This window comes from Tursiops truncatus, chromosome 11, assembly GCF_011762595.2.
Source record: "Tursiops truncatus isolate mTurTru1 chromosome 11, mTurTru1.mat.Y, whole genome shotgun sequence".
In the NCBI taxonomy this organism is placed as follows: domain Eukaryota; kingdom Metazoa; phylum Chordata; class Mammalia; order Artiodactyla; family Delphinidae; genus Tursiops; species Tursiops truncatus.
The window spans coordinates 38,578,169-38,601,308 of record NC_047044.1 but is presented as its reverse complement, the minus strand read 5'-3'; the positions used below and the strand labels follow the sequence as shown (position 1 = coordinate 38,601,308).

Below are 23,140 nucleotides of genomic sequence, written 5' to 3'. Positions count from 1 at the left end.
AAATAGGGTTAAAGAAGCTGTATTTTAATAAACATCTGTAGAAGCAGAAACTAGTAAAATCCCTTAGAAAAACAGTCTGGAATACTTATTAAGAAGTGAAAGTAATTCACTAAGATTCCAGTTCTAAGATTCTATCCCAAAGGTATAATCCTCACTATAGGGGGGAAATCTAAATGTTTGCAGAAGTTTTATTTATGATGACAAAAATATTAGATAATTTAAACGTCCATAGTTTGGGGAGGGGAAATGGCTACTTTAACCTCAGCAAATCTACTCTATGCAACACTATGTACTAATGAAGAACAATGCTTATTGAAAATGCATACTAACATATAAGACATTAGGAGATCTTAAGTGAAAGAAAAAGTCAAGACACAAAATTGAATATTATAACATGATTACAATTATATTAAAAATTCTCATACTCTATATGTGCTGAAAAGTAGGAAGAAACAAATTAAAATGTTGACAGTGATCAAGTAAGTGCTTTTTCTCCCTTCTTCTTTCTCCTTTTCTATTATGTTCCAAATATTTAGAAAGCATATACTAGTCTGTGACCTCATCTGCCACCACTGTCCCCTCACTCCATTATAACCATAATGCCTTCATTTGTTTTTGCTATTTCATGAACATACCAAGCCTGCACCTCCTCAAGTCCATGTACTTGGTGTTCTTCCTATTAGGAATACCCTCCATCTCCTCCTGAAATCCATATCCCACATAATTACAACAATGCTCATGTTTTAACTCTTATGCTAGATAGTAAAGATTTTATAGTAAAAAAAATAAAACAAATCATAATGAATCCACCTGTTTTCTTTCTCTTCAATGTCAGATGTACTGGCTAGTCGTCTTGGTATTGTAGGTGCAACATATGCAAGCCTAGTTCCTTTACTATCTTTCTCCTACACAACAGGGAGAAAAAAGAGTGAAAATAAATCTGTGATGACTATAGGTGCTGCTAAAAGTATTATGTAAAGAGTATTCAACAATGTATAATTACACAGCCATCATAGTTTATTTTATAATATTTCCATAATTCCTAGCTAAACTCCAAAATTGATGTCTATCAATATTCAAGTACTATAAACACTAAAAGACAGCCTGTTCAAATTAATTTTCTTTTCCCTCTTGTTTAATCTAGAATTAGCTCTTTTTTAACATAAGAAAAATTCCTCCACATTTTAATGACTTTTCCTGAAACTTCTGTAACATCTACTGTAATGTAGTATTGTAAGATAAAATATCTTTACTTCTTTCAGAGAAATAAGGTCTCAAATACAGTTCACTGATAAGTCTCAATTACTTACATTATACAAGCTATTTACTACCTTGATATACTATGTTTTAAAAATATAACATTAAAATATACAAAACAAAAGGTTATTTAAATTATATTTAACCAAATCTGGCTGAGAGTGTAGTGACAATGACATCTGTTACATTCTCATTATACTGGCATCAAGTACTTGGAAAACAACTGGAAAATAAATTTATACAAAATAAAAAATATTAAAATTACTTAGTGAGAAATTCATTTCTGAATTTCTGATACATGTAAACACTCCTGTATAGAGCAAGAAAACTGTAAGGAAAAAAATGTCCAAGCACTAAAAATGCAATAGAAAATAAATAATCCAATTATACAAAATAGCACTGAATGAACTGTGGTGCATTCTATTTAATGCAATTTAATACTGCCTTTCAAAATACAGTTATTAAAATTGCTCACTAGGACAAAGCTGTGATGTATCAGATGAAAAAAGTAGGTAAAGAAATTGCATATATTGGATAAATTTAACTTATGAGTATAAGCACATTCTAGAAAAATGTGTTCCTAAACTTTCAAAACCCTTCTTAATAAATAAAATTAGCTTGCTCCTTGATACATTTTATTGTAAATTCTCAAATAGAATAAAGGATTCCTTTAATTGAGTATAGTCTCATAATTTATGTTTTGGGCAAATACATCTGATCTTCCCAATAATTATATCCCATATAGATATCTGCTTAAGGTAAGTACATTTGTATTATCATGTAACTCATTAAGTCAGGTGAATTAAGTTGATACATAGATCTAATGATACATAGTAGAAAATCCAACGGATCTGATTCCAGGAAAACAAATTATCATAGTTTTTATAGAAACCAAATTGTGAAACAGATTACCTTTTCTTTATTATCCAAAGAGGAGGAAAGTCTGGGACTTGAAGCTGAACGCATAACACCTGCAGTGTCTTTTTCTTTCTGAGCCTCTTTAGATGCTGTGATTTCTGCAAGTGCGCCATAACTACCAGTCTTTCTAAGTCCTAACCTCCAAGATGCAGGAGACTCATCTTTTCTCTCTTCTTCTTTGGGAGAAATTTTTGTAGCTGAAGTTGGAAACTGTTTTTATTTTATTTTATTTTTAAGAAAAAGGAGAAAAATTATACAATACTTATCAGTCCTTAAACTGAAAATGAGAAGTTTACAGATAATATGTTTAAAATTACAGTTAATAGTTTCAGGAGAAACACTTTTACTAAGCAGGTTAATGTCTTAGTAAAAAATGTAAAGATCTAAAACTGAAGAAGGAAATACTACCTTTCCAGATGTTAGATTTAAGAACACACACTCCACACTTTGTATCACACAGAAAAATTATGATGCAAATACAGAGAACAGAAATGAGCACACCATAATGACTTAAAACCATGCATCTTTGAAACCAATATTCATATTAAACTTGTTATGTTGTAACCTAATATAAATCCTTGCACATCGAAATGCCTCACCATAGATTTTTCACCTTTACTGGGCACAAGAACAATGCCAGTTTTGCGCAAGCCCTGCCTCCATGATGCAGGATCTACTGATTCCACCACAGGCATGATAGGAGCAATGAAATCATACTAAAGCCAATTAAAATAAGACAGGTAAAGAGATAAAGATTGAAAGCATGAAAACAGAAAAGGAAGTTATGAGCAAAACAGACTTTTCTCTTTTTAAAAGAATTTTATAATAAATTAAAACCCAACAACTGGGTAATTATCCAATCTTTAAAAGTCACTGGGAACAAGTTCCAGTTTTAGCATGAGAGAATCTGAAAGAATCTAATACAGAAACTTCTAAGGCAGTTAAAGCCACATAGAGCTGATAGTATTATAGTATGAAGTGAAAAAACTACTGCCCTTGAATTTTGTTTTTATTCATTTTGTACTTGGGTTAAAAAATTTTAAATCCATCATCATCAACAAAAAAGTAATCATCAAAAAAAAAGTAATCATCAGTATATTTCTAATTATAATATTTAATTCATTAATATTTTAAATATCATAGCCTTAAATTTACTGTTTGATTTTTCCACCAAACATTAAACATTTCAACTAAAAACTGTTTTTGTACAAATATTTATTTCATTTTCAGGGCTTTCCAACTACCCTAAAAATGAAATGTCTGTTGTCTGTAACTAGTTCACCTCATTAACTTCACTTACAGAGTTTAAATATTCAACCACAGTTAAATATAGATGGTAAATATAGCAACTATCTAGTTACTACAAGCACAGGATATAGATTAAAAAAAAACACAAAACCACCTTTCTTTCATACCTATTACCAAGGTTTGCCATAACAGCAGTTTAATAGAGCTTGTTAAAGCACCCATAATGTTGGAGGGCTAATTCCTAGACAAAACTGCTACAAGATACCTCTAATATTTCCAATAATTAATTCCTAACAATAAGGTTGCAAAGAGGCTCAAGATATACAAGCATTTTTCAGTTCCCAAAATGCACACTGAGGCATTCCAGGGCGCAAGAACAAAATCACAGGGGTGCTGTGGGATATTTTAAAGTTTTGAGAGAAGTACAGTGACATCTGTTGGACACTGCACAAATTGCCATTATTAACTTATTTGTACCTAACTACTTAATCAATGAAACCAAGAGGTATTTTTTTTTTTGCCAAATGGCACTGTGAAAAAAATTTAGTAAAACACTAAGGTCTCCATTGACTGAGAAAGTCCAGGAAGCTCTGTAATATTTTACATAATATGATAGGCACTGAGATGATTCCTTATTGATTTCAGAGTTTAAAGTCATGGTACTCGAGAACAGAGGTTGGCAAACTTTTCCTTCTGTAAAGGGCCAGACTGTAAACTTTAGGCTTTGTAGACTATAGAGTCTCTGCTGTAACTACTCATCTATGCTGCTGTAGCACAAACCCAGCCATAGGAAGTACACAAATGAATGAATGTGGCTGTGTCACATAAAACTTTATTTAGGGGCAATGAAATTTGAATTTGTGTCACAAAATATTCTTTTTCTTTTCATCCTCCCCCTGCCTCTGTTGACCATTTAAAAGTATTAAAACCATTCTAACTTGCAGGCTGTACAAAAAACAGGTAGTGGGCCACCTTTGGTCCACAGACCATGGTTTGCCAATCCCTCCCTATCCCAGAACTTTCCCCAAACTGGAAACAAATGTTATTCCTTCATGATAAAATCATCATATAGCAAATAATATTTGCTGAGTGTTACAACAGAAGCTAACATTTAACAAATGTTTACTTGTGTGAGGCCCTAAACTAAGTGCTTAATATGGGTTATCTCATTTAATCCTACAATCACCCAATGAAATAGCATTTTACTATTATCCAATATTTTAGAGTTGAGAAAAATGAGGCAATATTATCAAGTTTGAAATTTTGTTGCACTGTTATGACTGATATACCTCCTCTCCACCTCACATGGATTTAAATACTGGTTTATGTGTTTAAAAGCATCTTTCAATTTTTGGTATATAAATAAACCTCTCTGAAAAACTCAAGTATACCTAGTCCCTGAAATTCTTTTTTTGGTTTTTATAACCAGGACACTATTTTGACTTTCCTACTCTCTGACTACCCCTTTCCTGGTCTTTTTGTTGTTGTTGGTAGCAACTATCCTTGTCATAGCCCTGTAACATAAGCACTCCAAGAGTCTGTTCTTGTATCTCCTATCTTCTCTTTATACTTTCTTCTGAATGTTGTGAGTAGGGTCTTCTTATATCCTCAGGCTAAATATTAATTGTATTCAGCTTATTCTCAAATTTGTTATTCTCCAGCTCAATCTGACTCCTAAATTCCTAGTCCTGAATTTCTATTTACCTGTAGAATGGACTATATGTAACTAAAATTGGAACCTGAAACTCAACATGTTTAAAGTCAAACACCTTTATTTCCAAACCAACTCTTCCTCAGTTCCCTATTTCTGTTACTGGTACCAAAAATCTCTTCAATCCCCTAAATTTCTTTTTTTTTTTTGCCCGCTTTGTGTGGCATGTGGGATGTGGGATCTTAGTTCCCTGACCAGGGATCGAACCTATGCCCCCTGTGCTGAAAGCACGAAGTCTTAACCACTGGACACTGGGGAAGTCCCAACTCCCTAAATTTGAAACTTCGCAGTCATGTTAGACTTCTTCTCTGTCATCTTCCTCCATCTACAAGTTAAGTGCCAAGTCTCTAAATCTCCTCCTCTCCTTTATAAGTCCACTGCCACTTCTCTGGTTTATATTCTTATCATGCTAGGCAACTTCAATGACTTTCTAATAAACCTTCTCTCAGTCAGTCTCTCACCTTCAAATACACCTGTACGTTGCTGCCAGAATAACATTCTAAAATTCTCTCATGGCCTTGTTCAAACATCTATGATCCTCTACTATCTATCAAATTATGAAAATGTTACCATAGTAATGAAGACATTCCAATTTGGCTCTACTTTTCCTGCTTTACTTCGTATATATATCCTATAAATCAATCAAACTAGACAACTCATTTTTCCTGCAACACTCCACATTATCCCTACTTGTTTTTTTTTCATTTTTTTTTTGCGATACGCAGGCCTCTCACTGTTGTGGCCTCTCCCGTTGTGGAGCACAGGCTCTGGACGCGCAGGCTCAGCAGCAATGGCTCACTGGCCCAGCCGCTCCGCGGCATGTGGGATCCTCCCAGACCGGGGCATGAACCCGTGTCCCCTGCACTGGCAGGCGGACTCTCAACCACTGTGCCACCAGGGAAGCCCTATCCCTACTTTTGATCACACTGTTTCTCTTCTCTCTTTTTCAACAGACTGTACAAACTCTCCTCTCTGTTAGTTGAAATACTACCTCATTCTTCAAGATCTATCTCAAATGTTCTAACTCCATTACCTCAAATCAAAAAATGATTTCTTCCATTTAAAAACTATCATTCTACAATTATATACTTTTACCAGTATACTTCATATACCCACAGCACATAGTAGTCTCTTACTAAATTTTATTATGATGTAGGTTCAATTAGCAAGAACATGTAATTCCAAGAAAACTCTGAATTTTTACCATCTAGCAAAGAAAATATAGTTTATGCTTATTGGAATATATGTGTATACAGCAGAGTAGGTAATCTTTTTCAGAGATCCCAACAATATTTATTTTGACTAGAGAGTTATATATAAACATTGTTAGTTAAACTTATTGTTAGTTGAAACTTTAACAATAAACTTATTGTTAGATAAAAATTTAATATAAAATGTATATTATTTAACTTATTGTAAGTTAAATAATGTGATAAACTTACTATTTTTAGTTAAAATAAATCATAAGATCAAACTAATGGTTTTATAGATAATATATCCATAAATCATTGGCCTGATCTCACTGCTACAGAAATAGTTTTATAATTTTAGCTGACAAGTTAACAACTTAAGAGAAGATCATTTAAAGTGAATATACCTATGTTTCTCTGTAGTTATCATGAGTTATTATAGAATATAAGTGATATTTAATACTGTTTTAGAGCTTCCAGTTTCGTGATCTATTCCTTGCCATGAATGTTAGAGAGAGAGAGAGAGAGAGAGAGAGGGAGAGTGTGTGTGTGTGTGTATGTATTTATATACATAGTTTATGTACTGCTGGAGGAAGCTAGAGAACTTAAGATAACTTGTCTAGATAATAGAATCAGAGTAGTAAGTGGCAACCTAAAAATAGACAGAACTCTTAATTAATTACAAAATCTTTTACGATGCATTTACAAATTAAGAATTCATCCAAGGAAATTTCTGTTAGGTCTCTAAGTTACAAGGAAAATCTTGAAACAAATGAAAAAAAAAACACTAAAATGCTAAATTATAGTAAATACAGTACCACTGAACATGGTAACAGGCTTTAAAAGTCATATAGTACTGATAAAACTTAAAAATACTTCATTTTTTTGTACACCATGACTTTATTACTTTGAATAAAATTTGCCCATAAAACTTTAAGAACAAAGACTGAAACAATGTAATCTTTAAAGCAAGTTATGATGAGTTTAAATGGAGAATAAAATGGAGTTTCTAAATATGCAAATTAGAGAAACAGTTGTCATTAGATCAATTTAATTACAGAATCAAAGTAATTTTGAATAAGAACTTTTATAGCAAGTAAATTACTGGCCCACTAATCTAACAGAGCTATTAAGTATTTGCTTTCAGTGAGGGCAGTTGGCATAAACTGAGAAGTAAACTGCCATAAATCTAGGGTTATGCTTGAGAAAAATATAATTGATCATAAGAACCCTACTGTAATTATTTGACTATAGTAGGAAAGAGATTGCTTAGTTAAATACTCAAAAGACTGACAGCCGGTTTCTTGGCCAGGTATTCCGGGGGGATGGGGCTTTTGGGAACTTGATAAATCTACAGTTCTAACAGATAATCAAAAGAGCTAAAGTTTAGGATTCACTGAAGAAGTATAAAGGGGTTCTAGAATTAATAAATCTTTAGTTAAAGCAGCTCATGGTGACACCAGTTATGGCATGATAACTATCTTGAAAATTTTGCAGACGACTGCTTCTGGCCTTGAAAAGGCCAGAAATTCTCCAGAAATTCTGGAGAATTTCATTTTAAAGCATATGAAATTATGACCATTTGAGAATGGGTTCTAATTGAATTCAAGAAACCCTCAGTTCTAGAATACAGCAGGTAATAAGATAATTCAGTCACAAAGTCTTCTGATATTCAAATTGTACCAGTGAAATTCATACATTTCTACCACTAAGAATTCATACTACCGCTTTCCTTTGGAAGAGTTTTAGAGGAGGATTATTAATAACAGTATGGATTTTAAAAGAATTCTCTAGTTTATGATTTTAAAAGGTTCAAATTTTGACCACTTGGAGCCAAATCCAAAGATTAGCAAAACTGACAATATGATAGAAACACTGTGGGGATTTAAAATCAGTCCTCAAACCCATGCAAACCAAATAACGTCAGATAAGCAACAAAACAAGAAGTCCAAAGGCAGAGACTTAATAAGTAAACACAATGTATAATCCCTGAGTGGACCCTTAATTTGAAAAATCAAACAGCTAGAAAGATGTTACTAGGAGGACAACTGGGAAAATTTTGAGTATGGTCTGTATATTAGTGAACATAAATAATGGTATTAATCAATGTTAAATTTTCTAAGTATGATGATTTCTGTGAGGGAATGAAGGATTAATGCCTTTGTACTTAAGAGGTACGTACTCAAGTATTAGGAATAAAGTGTTACAGTGAGAGCAGTCAATTTTTTTTTTTTTTTTTTGCGGTACGCGGGCCTCTCAGTGTTGTGGCCTCTCCCATTGTGGAGCACAGGCTCCGGACGCACAGGCTCAGCGGCCATGGCTCACGGGCCCAGCCGCTCCGCGGCATGTGGGATCTTCCCGGACCGGGGCACAAACCCGTGTCCCCTGCAACGGCAGGCGGACTCTCAACCACTGCGCCACCAGGAAAGCCCTGAGCAGTCAATTCTTAAATGGCTCCAGGAAAAAAAAAAAAAGTACGTGTGAGTGTGAATATGTCTACGTGTGTGCATGTGCGTGCATGCGTGCATGTGTGTGTTACACAGAGAGGGAAATGAGTTTACTCCTAAAAGTTAGGTAAGGGTGGGGAGAAGCCTTTAAAAAGAGACCAGTAGGTTAAAAAAAACCCACAGAAAACCCTTAATCTTTAATTAGAGTTAAAAGAAGTATAGGTTCTGAAACAGCAGGGAAAAGAAAAATCTTTAATAGATCAACAAGAAAGTAAGGATGAAGAATAAGTGGAGAACAAAATAAGGAAGAGGAAGAAATGAAACTAACAATTTGGGAGCACTCAGTCACTAGCCAAGCTCTCTCAATCACCGCTTAACAATGTTAACTTATTTTCTCTGTTATTATTTTTGTTTTGTCCTTTTTAGGAGGAACAGATAAGGAAGATAGTCACTTGCTCAAGGTCACAACAACTAACAAGAGGTGGGGTCAGCAGTTGACCTCTGGTCTGTTCTGACATACCTGGTGCTTTGTAAATGAATTAGAAAATCTAGATTCCAGTTCTCTCAGTAACTTGTGGTAGTATTTTTCGTGCTTAACTTATACACATGTGAAATTACCAAAATGCACCTTTACTCAACAGAAATGAAGGATACAAACCCCATGCTTCTCAAAAGTTCAATGAAAATAAAAAACTACCATGATCAGTAGTTTTTCATATGAAAAATTTTATCTTTCTGCTATTTACTGGGTTGGCCAAAAAGTTCGTTTGGTTAATGAATATGTTGCTCAATAAAGTTCTTGGTGAAAACCGAACAAACTTTTTGGCCAACCTGATATTTTTGTTAATGATCAACTGCAAAAAGTACTTGAGAAAAAGAACATAATAGATTCAGAGGAAATAAAGAAAAATACATTCTTATTCTAAAACCTTAAATAAATTTAGAACTGTCTTAATGCTTTAGCTCAAATGGTACTTACACAGAATACATTTATTTTTAACAAACACAATTTTGGCTTACCTTTTTAATAGGTGATGTAGGTGTTGCCTGACCAGATGACACAGTAGGTGTTGTAACAGCTACAGGAGCTGCTTGAGTACTAGAAGTATTGGCATTAGTTACAGAAGCCATGGATTTTGTCTTATCTTTAGGGAAAGGAAAAGGAAAAAAAAGAACACTAAGAGTCATGATTCTAGATGAATTCAGTTTCAATGGTATTGAAAACAGCATTTTACACTGTATTTTTGCTTAAGGTTTTGTTAACTCAGTCTTTTCCCACTATTATACCTTTTAACAAGTGTCATTTTCAAGGAGTTTCTAGAAATGTCTCAATAGGTATGAGACTTAAATAAGAACACGACACACAACCAGACTTTTAAGAATAAAAAGCACAAATAAAATATGACTATCTGACTTGTGTACTTTTAACACTATGGAAAATTTTTTTAAGTTTTAAATTAATATTTAAAACTTGAATACACGAATACAACGTAACTTCAAAAAATGCAAGAGCTATGCAGTTTTCCAATGAATAAACAACTTACATTGCTTATCTAAAACTTATAGCTCTTCTTTATTCTAGGAAATCTAAAAGTGCTCTTTGTCGATAATGACTTATATTCCTGTCAAACAGTATGCTTAAATGTCACAAAGAGCATTCCTTCTCACCCCCCAAAAGTCTAGAGTTAAATGGGCACAATATCAGCTAAATTAGGTTAAATCTCTTCTCACAATGTATCAAGACAATTTCCAACTAGTAATTGATCACTTAGAAAAAGATTTTTGAAATATTAGAAAAAAATCAATATGATGATAGCAAAAATTCAAAGACTGTATTTGAACACATAAACTGGCCTTTAGCAAAAGTCACATATAAATTTAAACCGTTAAATTAACTGTAATTTATAAACGGGCTAGAAAAGTTCACTTTTCAAATGGTCAAAAGTCATTTTATCCAGTTTTAAAATATTCCTTTAGTTTCAAAATGGGATAGGACAGGTATCTTTCTATACTTTTGTGAAGAAGTATACTGCTTTTAAAGCCCTATGAGATACTCATTTTCATTATATTACCTCTCTCCCTTCTTTAGGTCAGTTTTGCAAAGAATCTTCCACCATAAATTACCATTTTGAGTAAGTAGACAATATTAACAAATCCTTATCTTTAGGGCAAATACAAACTTCCCACTAATAATTCTGAATTTGCAATGATTCATTAAGTCCTATTTGTGTCTAAGAAAACATCTGTAAGATGTTAATAGGGTGAAAAGCATAATCTTAAACTGTATCAAAAGACAAGGCCAAACTGGCATATTTAAAAATCACTATAACCACAGCTTTTCAAATAAACTGAATGAGCGAAACTCAGTCTAATAAACGTTTTTCTTGTTGTTAAATCCCTCTTTTCATTCAACAGAAGCTAAGCCTATTCAGCACAGTTAAGTACAAATCATGTATACTCTAATTAGACCATCCTCCTGGAAAACAATCCATCCAACCGGAGAGAGTAATTCAACAAATATTTATTAAGTGTCTGATACCTCAAGTACTGTCCTAGGCACTGGGGATATATATCAGTCAATGAAAAGACAAAATATCTTAACTGCATAAAGCTTACAGTCTAGTAGGAGAAATAAGTAATAAACTAAAGCTCAACATGTGTTTTTTTCATTTTATTTTCTCCTTCTCCCCCTATTTTCTCCAGGTTTAAAATTTTTTTTATATTATTGAAATCTATACATCAAAGAATGTATATGCACGTATACAAACATTTATGTTTGGTTTAAGAATAATAATTAAACAAACCTCAGGTGTCCACCATCTAACTTAAGTAAACATTATCAGTGTTACTGAAGCCCTTTCTATCCATTTGATTTCAATGAAGAATAAAAACTTCATGTCCTAGAGAAAAAAAAGAAAAAACCTAAAAGCAAAACTATGCTTCCCTATTCTCATTCCTTCAACTACCTCTGAAAAATTTATATATCATTTGGAAGGAAATTAAACTTTTGGTTGAGTTCCTATTTTCAATCTGATTTATAAGAAACTGATTAAAAAATGGTTTGGAAAATATTTTATGAAAGAAAATTCAGCAAAATAGTGATTGAACATAAAAGTTTCCCAAGGAAATAACCTTAGAAAAAGAAAAAAGAAACAGTTTAGAAATTGTCAGATTAAGCTATACCTCTACAGGGAAATGGCTGCTTTCTCAAGCTTGCCAAATAAAGTATGATAAAGCCTTGTTGATACTAAAAGAGTGAGAGAGAAGGAACCACACAGCATTTACATGGATTAATTCTTGAGATAGTTAAATTTTCCTGGCACAACTGGCTACTAGCAACAGGAAGAACAAAATTATCAAGTACAATGCTTCAGAGGAACATTTAAAGTTAGCGCACTGAGAAGAGATTGGTATGCTTAAAGTCCAAATTGGGAAATTAATACAATACTATTTGATGGTAATTAATTCTATTCATACTTATAGAAGAGTTTAAAGAACTATCCAGATAGCCTAGTCCAATACTTCTCATTCTACAAGCAAGGAAATTTCAACCAAAGGTCAGGAGGCTTGCTAGTTAGTGGTAAGACTGGCCTAAATCTGAAGTCTTTTTTTTGTTTTAAATAGCTCCCTGGTGCCTAATACTGAACAGTGAACTCTATAGAAGGGACCAATTAAGAAAAAATAGGTAGAAGAATCTCAGGAATCTCTGTGAGATATCTGGACTTCCAGTTCTTGAATTCTACTACATGAGCTAGGAGATCTGGGTACTGGTCCTGGCTTTCGTGTGCACATGTGCATATAGTTTAATTTGTAATGATATATTTTACTAGAGACTGGGGGCCAAGGCATGTCTCACAGACAGGAGATTAACTACATAAAAATAACTTTAAATACTTGCAAAAGTATCTAAGTCAATTTAAATTTCAATGATATCATTTCATCTTTCAAATGAACTGAACAAATTTAACTGAATGTTATTAGGTAAGCATGTACATTAATCTTATTTAAATTAGTAGACTTTAATTTTATACAATTATTACATGAAAATTAACATTCATTACAAAGCAATTGATTGTTATATAGTATCCATGTAAAGCAGGTATTATTACCCTGATTTTACAGAGAAATCAGAGATTAAATAACTTACCCACATCTACAGTTACATGCATGAATCAGTCCATGTTCTTGAACACTGTACATGCTGATTCTCATATAATTTGTTTTTATAGTTAGAAATATTTTAATTAGCATGTTATACAAATAAATTATAATATTCAATGACTACCTGTTGTTCTACTGCCAATTTTACCTATACCTATATTTAGGTATATTACTATTTACCTATATTACCTATATTCTACTGCCAATTTTACCTATTTATTTTACCTATATATTTACAGGTGAGGCAAAAGATATGCTGACTCACCTGATCAGCAATGTCACAGCAATAAATAAAACATTAAATCCCTAAGTGACTAGAATCTAGTCATTTATAAATTTCAAAAACTCTTTGTGTATTTCCAAAAAATAATTTACTTGTAGGATTAGCAAGCTTCAAGAAAATAAAGGAATCCATAACACATCACTGGCAACAAAGCTAGCCTGTGCCCATTTAGCAATATCTTGTTTTTAATGGGAAATAGAATTATCAGTACGTTCCTTGACATGTTTATTTAGTAAACTTTAGCTTCTCACATTTTCTTAGAGAAAATATTTTATTGAGTGAGTAAAAAACCTGATTCAAAACTGTTGCCGTTGTGTCTAGAGGAAATATGGGAGTCCAACAAATTCTAGGGCTCCATTTGTGTTTACTAATGATCACCAAACTGGTCCTGATAATGATGACAGTTTTTTCATTGATAAAAACCTTAATGAAAATGAAATACCTTTTCTGATAAATACGTTAAAATGCCAAAATGCCAGGTTATACAACTCAAAGATAGCAATCCTGGAATCTTATGCTCTCAGAAGGTTTTTTTTTTGGTTTTGTTTTTCTTAAGATTTTTTTGATGTGGACCATTTTTAAAGTCTTCATTGCATTTGTTACAATATCGCTTCTGTTTTATGTTTTGGGTTTTTTTTGGCTGTGAGGCATGTGGGATCCTAGCTCCCCAACCATGGATTGAACCCGCACCCCCTGCAGTGGGAGGCAAAGTCCCAACCACTGGACCACCAGGGAAGTCCCTCTTCAGAAGTCTGAGTGATTAGCCAATACAGAATAAAAGCAATTCAGTAAACAAAATCTATAAAAACATGTGAGCCAGAGGGAAAAAAAAGCAGAAAACCTATCCTTGATAATAAAAAGGGAAAGAACATAAATTGTTAATTGTTATAAAAAGGGAAAGAATGTAAATAGTAAAGCAATTTGGCAGCATCTATGAAGAGTGAAAATATGATTCAATAATCCAATGTTTAAGTGTATCTATTAGAGAACCTCTTGCACATATACACAGGGAGGCAATTATAAAATGATTGCTGCAGCATTATTTATAACACAACATTGGGAATAAGGTAAATTTTTATCAAAAGGGAAATTAATGTATTTAATGAATACTATACAGCAACTAAAAGGATAAGTTACATACATAAAGACACAGATAGATACAAACAAACCTAAAAAATACAACTTTCAAATAAAAAATGCAAGTTGCATAACAACTCCTAGGGAATAATAAAAACACAAAACAACCTTATAATTACTATATATTACTTCTGAATGTAAGATAAGAGTATAAAAATAGACTAGAAGATTCAGAAAAAAACTCATGATAGTGATTTGGGAAAGAAAGGAAAGAGAAGTAGATTAGGGTTGGTGGTTAAAGAAGACAATGGTAATGTTTTAATTTTATTAAAAGAAAAATTATAAGCAAATACAGCTAAATGTCAACAGCTGTTAAGGTTTGGTAGTTGGAATATGAATGTTTATTATATTATACTTTTCTGCATCTTTAAAATTTCTCAAAACAAAGTAAATTTCCCCACACCTCTACAGGAAAAAATCTTGACTCTGCCCCAGCTTTCTAAAACTTTAGTATTACTGAGGAAATATTTGGGATGCTGTTGGAGCCAGCTTCCTGTACTTTAAGGTCTCAGAAAGCAGCAGGAGCATTCTTGAGCTGCTGGGAACCCATCTAACCCTATGTGCACCATCCAAAGAGAATCTTAGAAGCCTCTTCACCTTCTTCAAACCTAAAAATATAGGTCAGTAAAATGCAGAGGTGATCAATTACCTGCCTCCAGGTAAGCAGAGAACAATAAAATCACAGCTATACTTAAATTTCTAACACTCCCTGAAAGGCAATTTACTGGCTTGGGAGGTATCCTAACAAGTAGCATGTCAGTCTGAAAAGTTTCAAAATTAAAGCCTGACCTCATCTTACTTTACACTTCATCAAAATTCACTGAAAATCCCTTTATCCTTCAAATTTTACCTGTTTCAGCTTCTGATTCTGAGTCATCTTCCTCATCTTCTTCACTAGAGCAACTAGATTCATCTTTTTTTCCTTCTTCTTCATCATCAACCTTTTCTTGTTCCAGAGATTCAATACGGGATGCATTTTTCTCAGGCTCAATAATCAATGTCTCTTTGCTGTGAAAGGAAAAAAGCCTTGAAATAATTATAAACACAAAAGGTGAAAATTAATTTTTCCCAGAACCACAAAATCTAATAATCATACTTGTGGCTATCATGACAACTCATTTAAAACAATAACAAAACCTACTTTAATATTTTACTTACTTTTTAAAGGTTTTCTGTGATTGATTATTGTCCATATTGGCTGTTGATTCAATCAGTGGAGACTTCTTCTCCCGTTTTTCACTATGGAGCTTTATAAAAGTTATGCAAAGGAAAATAAGAATACTATTAAAATAACATTAATGAGCAAAATACAGAATTTAAAATAATAACAAAGTAGCTTCCCAAACACGAAATGAAAACAAAACAGACAAAACAAATAAAAGATTTGTTTTACCTAAAAAGAAAAGGGCTTGGATAAAGAATAAAAAGAACTAGACAATTTAAAAGCTCCACAGAGGGGACTTCCCTGACAGTCCAGTGGTTAAGACTCTGCACATTCCTTGCAGGGGACATGGGTTCGATCCCTGGTTGGGGAACTAAGATCTGCTGTGTGGTGCAGCCAAAACAACAACAACAACAAACCACTCCACAAAGGACTAAGTTGGATTTTTTTTTTAAGATCCCTCCAACTTTAGTTTACTGAAAAACCAGGGACCATTAACCATTTAGGATGTCTAATAATATTTTACTTAAACATCTGCTTCCTAGTTATGTAACTCCTTGCTTATCTAGCGTATGCTATTTTAGAAATCTGAGATTTTATAGTCTCCACCCTCTAAGCAAACTTTCTTATGAAATTAGTATGAAAAAGATACTATTATTGAGAACATACACATTATAGAAGTATTCATTTTGGGAAAGGGATGCTAGAGAAATGGGGATAAGCAACACAAAAGGCTAAAAAAAACCCCACCACTACTCCTTTATTCTCATTCACTGTCATTTAATTTGATCGCTAGGAATAACTTAAAATCAAACAGTATAAAACATCACAAGAATACTTTTTCAGCTGTCTAAGATTCAAAGTTATTAAGAGAATTCACTAATAGAGACAATTTCTAGACAATCATCATACATACCAGATTTTGTTTCTTTTGCAACTCTTCTAAATATCCTAAAATGTCTTCATCTGCTACATCAAAGGCTGTCTGGCCCTACGCAGCAAACAAGAGGGTTGGTGATAATTAAAAAATCAATAAATTATAAAATGCCTTCGGTGATTCTGTATGATTATACAGAAAGAAGTTAGATAACATTTTTAATGGTAGGTATAAAACATGGTACATATGACTTGAAGGAGATGTATGAGAAATCCCTGTGAGAGATAAGCAGCTGATATACCTCCGCTTACTTTTTTTGGTAACAGCTTTATTGATCTATAATTCACATACAAGTCACCCATTTTAAAGTATGCAATTCAATGGTTTTAGTATATTCACAGAGTTTTACAACCATTGCCACAATCAATTTTAGAACATTTTCATCACCCCCAAAAGAAATGACATACCCATTAGCAATCCCCTCCCCACTCCCCCTCCCCCTGTCTGAGGCAACCACTAATATACTTTCTGTCACTATAGACTTGCCTATTCCAGACATTTCATATAAATGGAATCATACAATATATGGTCCTTTGTGACTGGCTTCTTTCACTTTGCAAACTGTTTTCAAGGTTCATCCATATTGTAGCATGTATCTACTTCATTCTTTTTTATTGCTGAATAATATTCCATTGCATGATCTACCACCTTTTGGTAATCTCTTCACCAGATGATGGACATCTGCTTTTGCCTTCTGGTACACAATGAATAATACTGCTATGAACATTTGTGTATAAGTTTTTGTGTGGACATCTGTTTTAATTTTCTTGGGTATATAGTTATGAGTGGAATTACTGGGTCATGTGGTAACTCCAAGTTTAACTTTTTGAGATCTTATTTCTACTTTACCGCCATAAAAATTAATTATAAATTCTTAGTAGAGTAATAAAATAAACATATATATTTCTAAACTACTTAAAAGTTCAGCCAGCCACAGGTATGACTTAGTTTCAAAAAGTAGTCCAGGTGAACATCTGTCAATCTATTTTTATTCATAGTGGAAAAGAAAATTTCAAAGAGCTGTTGACCCAAAATAGTAAGGATTTTTCCTGCTGCCAGCTTAGTCCTTATAATAACCCTACTGGTACAAGTCTCCAGAATGCCAGAAAGTTCATTATTTAGAATATATTCTACCTTATATGCTTGCAAAATTTCTTAATTTGTGAATTTCTAAGAATATAATATCAATGGAAGCACCCAAATCTACTCGACACATATGGTAATACTATTACAGAAAGAGTAATACTTCTTTGTCGAACAAGGCCAAATCACCTCATAAGTAGCTGGAAAAGACTTAAAAATAAAAATGAATAAATGATTCACAAAATGTTTTACACAGTTAATAAACCTTAATAGAATTAAATAATTTATATTCTCATAACATTTTTTAGACTAAAACTATATTTCTAGAAGTTGAAATATTTAAAGTACATTTGAAAGGCCTACCACTTTGTTGACCATCTCCATATCACACAGACTGTCCACTAAAATTCGACATGCTTCTTCTTTACCCCAATGAGCTGCAGCATGAAGAGGTGTCCAGCCATCATAATCTTTAATATTAACATCATAGCCCGCCTGTATTAAAAGTCTAAACAAATTACAGTGAATTACATCATCATTAAAATCTAGAAATGATTGGATATAATTAACAGCTATACACGACGCAAGTTAACAAAAATTTGCAATATATTTCTTTTCATAGTTCAGAATCCCTCCTCCCCTCAACAAATTAACTAGGACAAAAGAATTCGCAGAAAACACTGGCATAGAGGATCTTGAGTTACTGCCATAATAATGAATTCAGTTTTAATTAATTCCTAATGACTATGAGTCTTATGGTTTGGTATGACACTGATTAATTCTTGTTAATATGTTTCTAACTGAAAATTTTGCAGGAGAGTCTATAATTTTTCAAAACTATTGGATCAATTTGTATGTTAAACTGATTTATTGTAGGAAATGTCTTCAAGTGTCCATATGATATATCATCTCAAGCTGAACATGTTCTAAAAATATACTGGGATCAAACAAAGTTATTTGTAGTGTCATTGTTGCCTTGTGGTTAAGGAACTGGTTTGTGAAAGCCTTCATGAACCTTTATGATCTACCACTGGAAATTTTCATAGGAAAATGACTGTTAGAAACAAAACAAAGCAAAACAAATATTCCGAGGGGTCGAGTCTACTTTTCTGTAGCAGTAGAAAGCAGATATTCTAATCAACAAAGCTAGAAAACAGGAATACATTTTAATACAATGGAAAGAGTTGCATAAATGTTAGTATGCCCTTATAACTGTATATTGACATCAACCTTCGTTTTATTTAGAAATTAAGCTCACAGAGAGCAAAGAATGGGTCTATAAATTGCACACAGCACAGCGCCACACACAAAGGCGAACACTAAATACTTTATAACTCAAATCTGGTTAACCTTAACCTTACCTTCCAAGATGCTGACCTTGAGAAGGGCTTCTTTTTACCTACAGGAGGTGGTAGTGATAGCTAATATATAACCATTTATTTATGTTTCAAGAACTGATCCCCTATTTCCTAACAATATCTAAAGCAGATGTTTTTAATTATGGCTCCATAGCAGAACCATCTGAAAAACTTGCTATTAAAAAAACAAAAAAAAGTTTTCCCAGCTCCATCCCAGTTCCACTGAATTAATCAGTATCTTGGGAGATGGGCCCTGTCAACTTATTACTTTTAATAAGTTCTGCATATGATCTCACATCACTGCCTGTCTCCTGCCTGCAGATCAACATTTAAGAGCCAGTGATCTAAAAAACACACTAATAGATATAAGTCAGAAGATTTAAGTTAAAAAAATATGGCAACTAACATAAATATTATCAGATACTTTATTAATAGAGACAGAAATAATAATGGAAGATAATAAAAATATACTCCCAATAAGAAATATGAACTATAATAATGTTAAATATCCTGAGCAATACAAAATTCTAAGTACTTGAGAGTCTGTGCGGAGAGAAAGGTAGACACACACACCCTGCCCCCCAAACATAAGGCTCTCTATATGCCAGGCCATGCAAGGATACTCAAAAAAATAAGACAGTATTTATTATGCTCAAGGAACTTCTAATGGAGGACAAAAGTTAAGTAAAACAACAATCAACCCTCACAGACAGGTTCTATGATGAAGCTGCAATAGGAGTACAGAACTGAAAAGCATAAAAATCAACTGAAAGGGGTTGTGTGTGTTTGGGGGGAGGGGGTAAGTGGCGACACAGTTACATTTGAAATGGATCTCTTCTATTTATTTTTGATTTAATATTTTCTTTCCTAAGTAAAATATTCACAAATTTCAAAACTAAAAAAGAATAAATGGCTAGATAGCAAAGTCACTTTCCCACTGCTGACCTTTAGCCAACCAGTTTCCCTGCCCCAGAGATAATCATACTACTACTTTTGATTAGATCCTTACAGAGAGATTTTATACATATATAAATAAATACAACTTAAAGTTTTAAAACATAAACACAAATGATGCATAGTTCTTAACATATCCTAGTGCTCTTTCCATATCTATAAGTAGTGTTTTAATCACTATAGAGTATTCTAGTGAAAGGATGTATCATGATCTATTCAACCATTCTCCTACTCCAATTACAAACAATGCTGCTAGCACATACCTTATTTCCTATGCGAGTGAGAATATCTGTAAAAAAAATTCCTAGGGATTTCCCTGGTGGCACAGTGGTTAAGAATATGCCTGCCAACGCAGGGGACATGGGTTCAAGCCCTGGTCCAGGAAGATCCCACATGCTGCAGAGCAACTAAGCCTGTGCACCACAACTACTGAAGCTTGCGCTCTACAGCCCCTGCTCTGAAACAAGAGAAGCCACAGCAGTGAGAAGCCCGTGCACTGCACAGAAGAGTAGCTCCTGCTCGCTGCAACTAGAGAAAGCCCGTGCACAGCAACAAAGAACCAACGCAGCCAAAAATAAAATAAATAAATAAATTTAAAAAAAAAACAATTCCTAGAGGTAGTGCTGCTAAGCCAAAGAATAACTGTTACTTTGATAAAATTTGCTCAATAGTCATTTATACTTCCACCAATAATGTAAGAGAGTGCCCTTCCCCAAATTTGCCAACAGTGTGCCAAACATTTTGATCTTTGCCAATATGATAGATGAAAAATGATAATTCACTGTAGCTTTATCTGCACTTATTATGAATGAAGTTGAGCATTTCTTTTTCATGGGCTTAAGAGCCTTGAACTGAGTCAAAGGATAGAAAGGAATCTGCTTCCAAGTTGAAGAGATGGTGAATGAAGGTATCTAGATAGAAACAAGAGTAGGCATTAAGGCATCATGAAAGAACTTCAAGTAGATATATACAGCTGGAATCATGCATGCCTGAGGAGCAATGGTAGCAGCTTAGCTTGAAAGAGGAACCAATGGCCAGATGACTAATGGTCTTATGTGCTAAGCTGAGGAGTTTAAAATTCATCCCAATTCCTGCTGAGAATCTTAATGAAGGATTTTAAGAGCCTGGACAACTGAATTACAAAGACCACTTGGAAGCAGTCTAGAAATCTATTTTACAGTGCAATCCAGTACTCATATATATGTTTATAGAAACAAGAATTTTAAGAAACAAAATACCTTTACCATATGCAATACTCTTTGATATTTTCGATTTTTTTCTTTTTAAATGCTGTTCACAGCTCACTAAGTTCATTTCATGACCCACTCTGATGGGGTTTGAAAGTCTGAAAAATTTTGGATTAGAGAGAAACAGATGGGACAAGGAAACTAATTACAACTTAACTGTAGCGGCTTCCCTGGTGGCGCAGTGGTTAAGAATCCGCCTGCCAACGCAGGGGACACGGGTTCGAGCCTTGGTCCGGGAAGATCCCACATGCTGCAGAGCAACTAAGCCCGTGCACCACAACTACTGAGCCTGCGCTCTACAGCCCGCGTGCCACAACTACTGAAGCCCACATGCCTAAAGCCAGTGCTCCGCAACAAGAGAAGCCACTGCAGTGAGAAGCCCGCGCACTGCAACGAAGAGTAGCCCCTGCTCACCGCAACTAGAGAAAGCCCGTGTGCAGCAACGAAGACCCAACACAGCCAAAAGTAAATAAATAAATTAATTTAAAAAAAAGTTAACTGTACTATTCTAGGAGAAGGCTTAAATTACTGAAGTGAGTAGGGATTGAAATAGGAGGAAACCCGGAATAACTGACCCACTTAAACTTCTTCACTGTTTTTACTGAGGAGAGGGAATAAGGAGAAGGGATTGATATAAGAAACCAAAGTGGAACAAAGGTAAAATAGAGGGTGCAGTAGATTTTGCTGAGGGCCAGTCTTATTAGCCTTCACATAGATATAACAAAAGTTATGCACTGAATTGTTTTTTCCATACAGTTGCCAACACCTTTGCACTGCATAAGTAAAAACCAAAACACAAATTTATTGTGACATAAAGGAGCTTTGCCCCAAAGATATTTGTTGATCAGTATATAACTCTATATCGTCTAAGTTGCTTATGGTTTAATATTTAATATTATGCTAACAGCACTCTGGATTCCAGTGTTCATGTAGTGAAAATCTAAAACAAAATCAGATAAGTTACATGTAAATAAACAATCAGTAGGAATCAAGCTCTCAGAATTTGATAATATGTTTATACACAACATTGTTCTTAGTCTCTGTATCCAGAGCTAACCTATCTGGGAATCTCAAAGTGACTCTAATAATTTACTAGGCCAGAAGGTAACATATAATGGTTGTCTGACACTTAAATTTCACTTATTGGAAAATTGCAATGGAAGAACAGTAGAATACTCAAAATTTGAGAGTGAAAGAAAGAACTTTAGAAATAAAGCAATAACATTCAAGGTAGTTTTCTCTTTCTCCCTATAGACAGACATTAAATAACTTACAAAAGCTGTTTCAAAATAATGTTAGCAGGATCTTAAAAAAAGGAAAAGTGAAATAAAGAAAATAAATCAAGCAGAAAAACAACTGTGAGAAGCAATACTTACTTTAAAACTTCTGTATAGCCTTTAGCGGCTGCAACATGAAGTGCTGTACCTCCAGATTTTGCATGCCGGACATCATTTATATGGCCACTATTTAGCCATTGTCTTGCATCTCTAAGCATTATTCGTTCTTCTTCTTTTCGAGCTGCTTCTATATCAACCCCTGATAAAATAAAATATTTTTTTTCATTTTTTTCTCTATAGTAAATGTTTTTGTTTGGAAATAAAATTATCCAAAACATTCCAAGTTTAATTGAAAATTAAAAGTGAAATTATATTTTTGAAAAATGGGCTGCTTAGAACAAGCTGGTTAAATAAAGAAATGTAGGAATACTGTAGATATTTTATTAGCATTCTCTATTGACTATTTAATTTTTGCCCTACAGTATTATTTTGGCTTTCTTTTTACCTTTTCTGCTTATTCCTTTTGTTTTTGAAGATTTGAATACTCCCCAAGGTATTCCCCATCCTTTGGTCTAAAAAAAAAGTCTGTTGTTTTAAATAATCATATGTATTTAAGTCTCAAATTTTTATCCACTGCTTTGACCAGTTATCTGTACTCTAGCCTAGTAGGTACAAATGTTTATTGAACACTTCAACTTGGAGGTCCTGTCCTCATCTAAAATTGAATAGACCTTAAAATCAGATTATTTTTCTACCAACACCCCTTTCTT

At 33.5% G+C, this 23,140-nt stretch overlaps 1 protein-coding gene across 6 annotated transcripts in view; it reads right to left on the bottom strand.

The window, feature by feature from the left end:
• Nucleotides 1-23,140, bottom strand: part of PPP1R12A (protein phosphatase 1 regulatory subunit 12A) — a 149,866-nt gene that overhangs the window by 41,117 nt on the left and 85,609 nt on the right. For all 6 annotated transcript variants that reach the window (XM_073788378.1, XM_019952649.3, XM_033866298.2 and 3 more), the window contains exons 4-11: nt 22,470-22,629; nt 17,898-18,042; nt 16,431-16,505; nt 15,511-15,599; nt 15,203-15,360; nt 9,792-9,916; nt 2,170-2,385; nt 811-905 (exon numbers count right to left, since the gene is read on the bottom strand). In XM_073788378.1, coding sequence (XP_073644479.1) covers nt 811-905; nt 2,170-2,385; nt 9,792-9,916; nt 15,203-15,360; nt 15,511-15,599; nt 16,431-16,505; nt 17,898-18,042; nt 22,470-22,629 — 1,063 coding nt within the window. The remainder of the gene's footprint in view (nt 1-810; nt 906-2,169; nt 2,386-9,791; nt 9,917-15,202; nt 15,361-15,510; nt 15,600-16,430; nt 16,506-17,897; nt 18,043-22,469; nt 22,630-23,140) is intronic.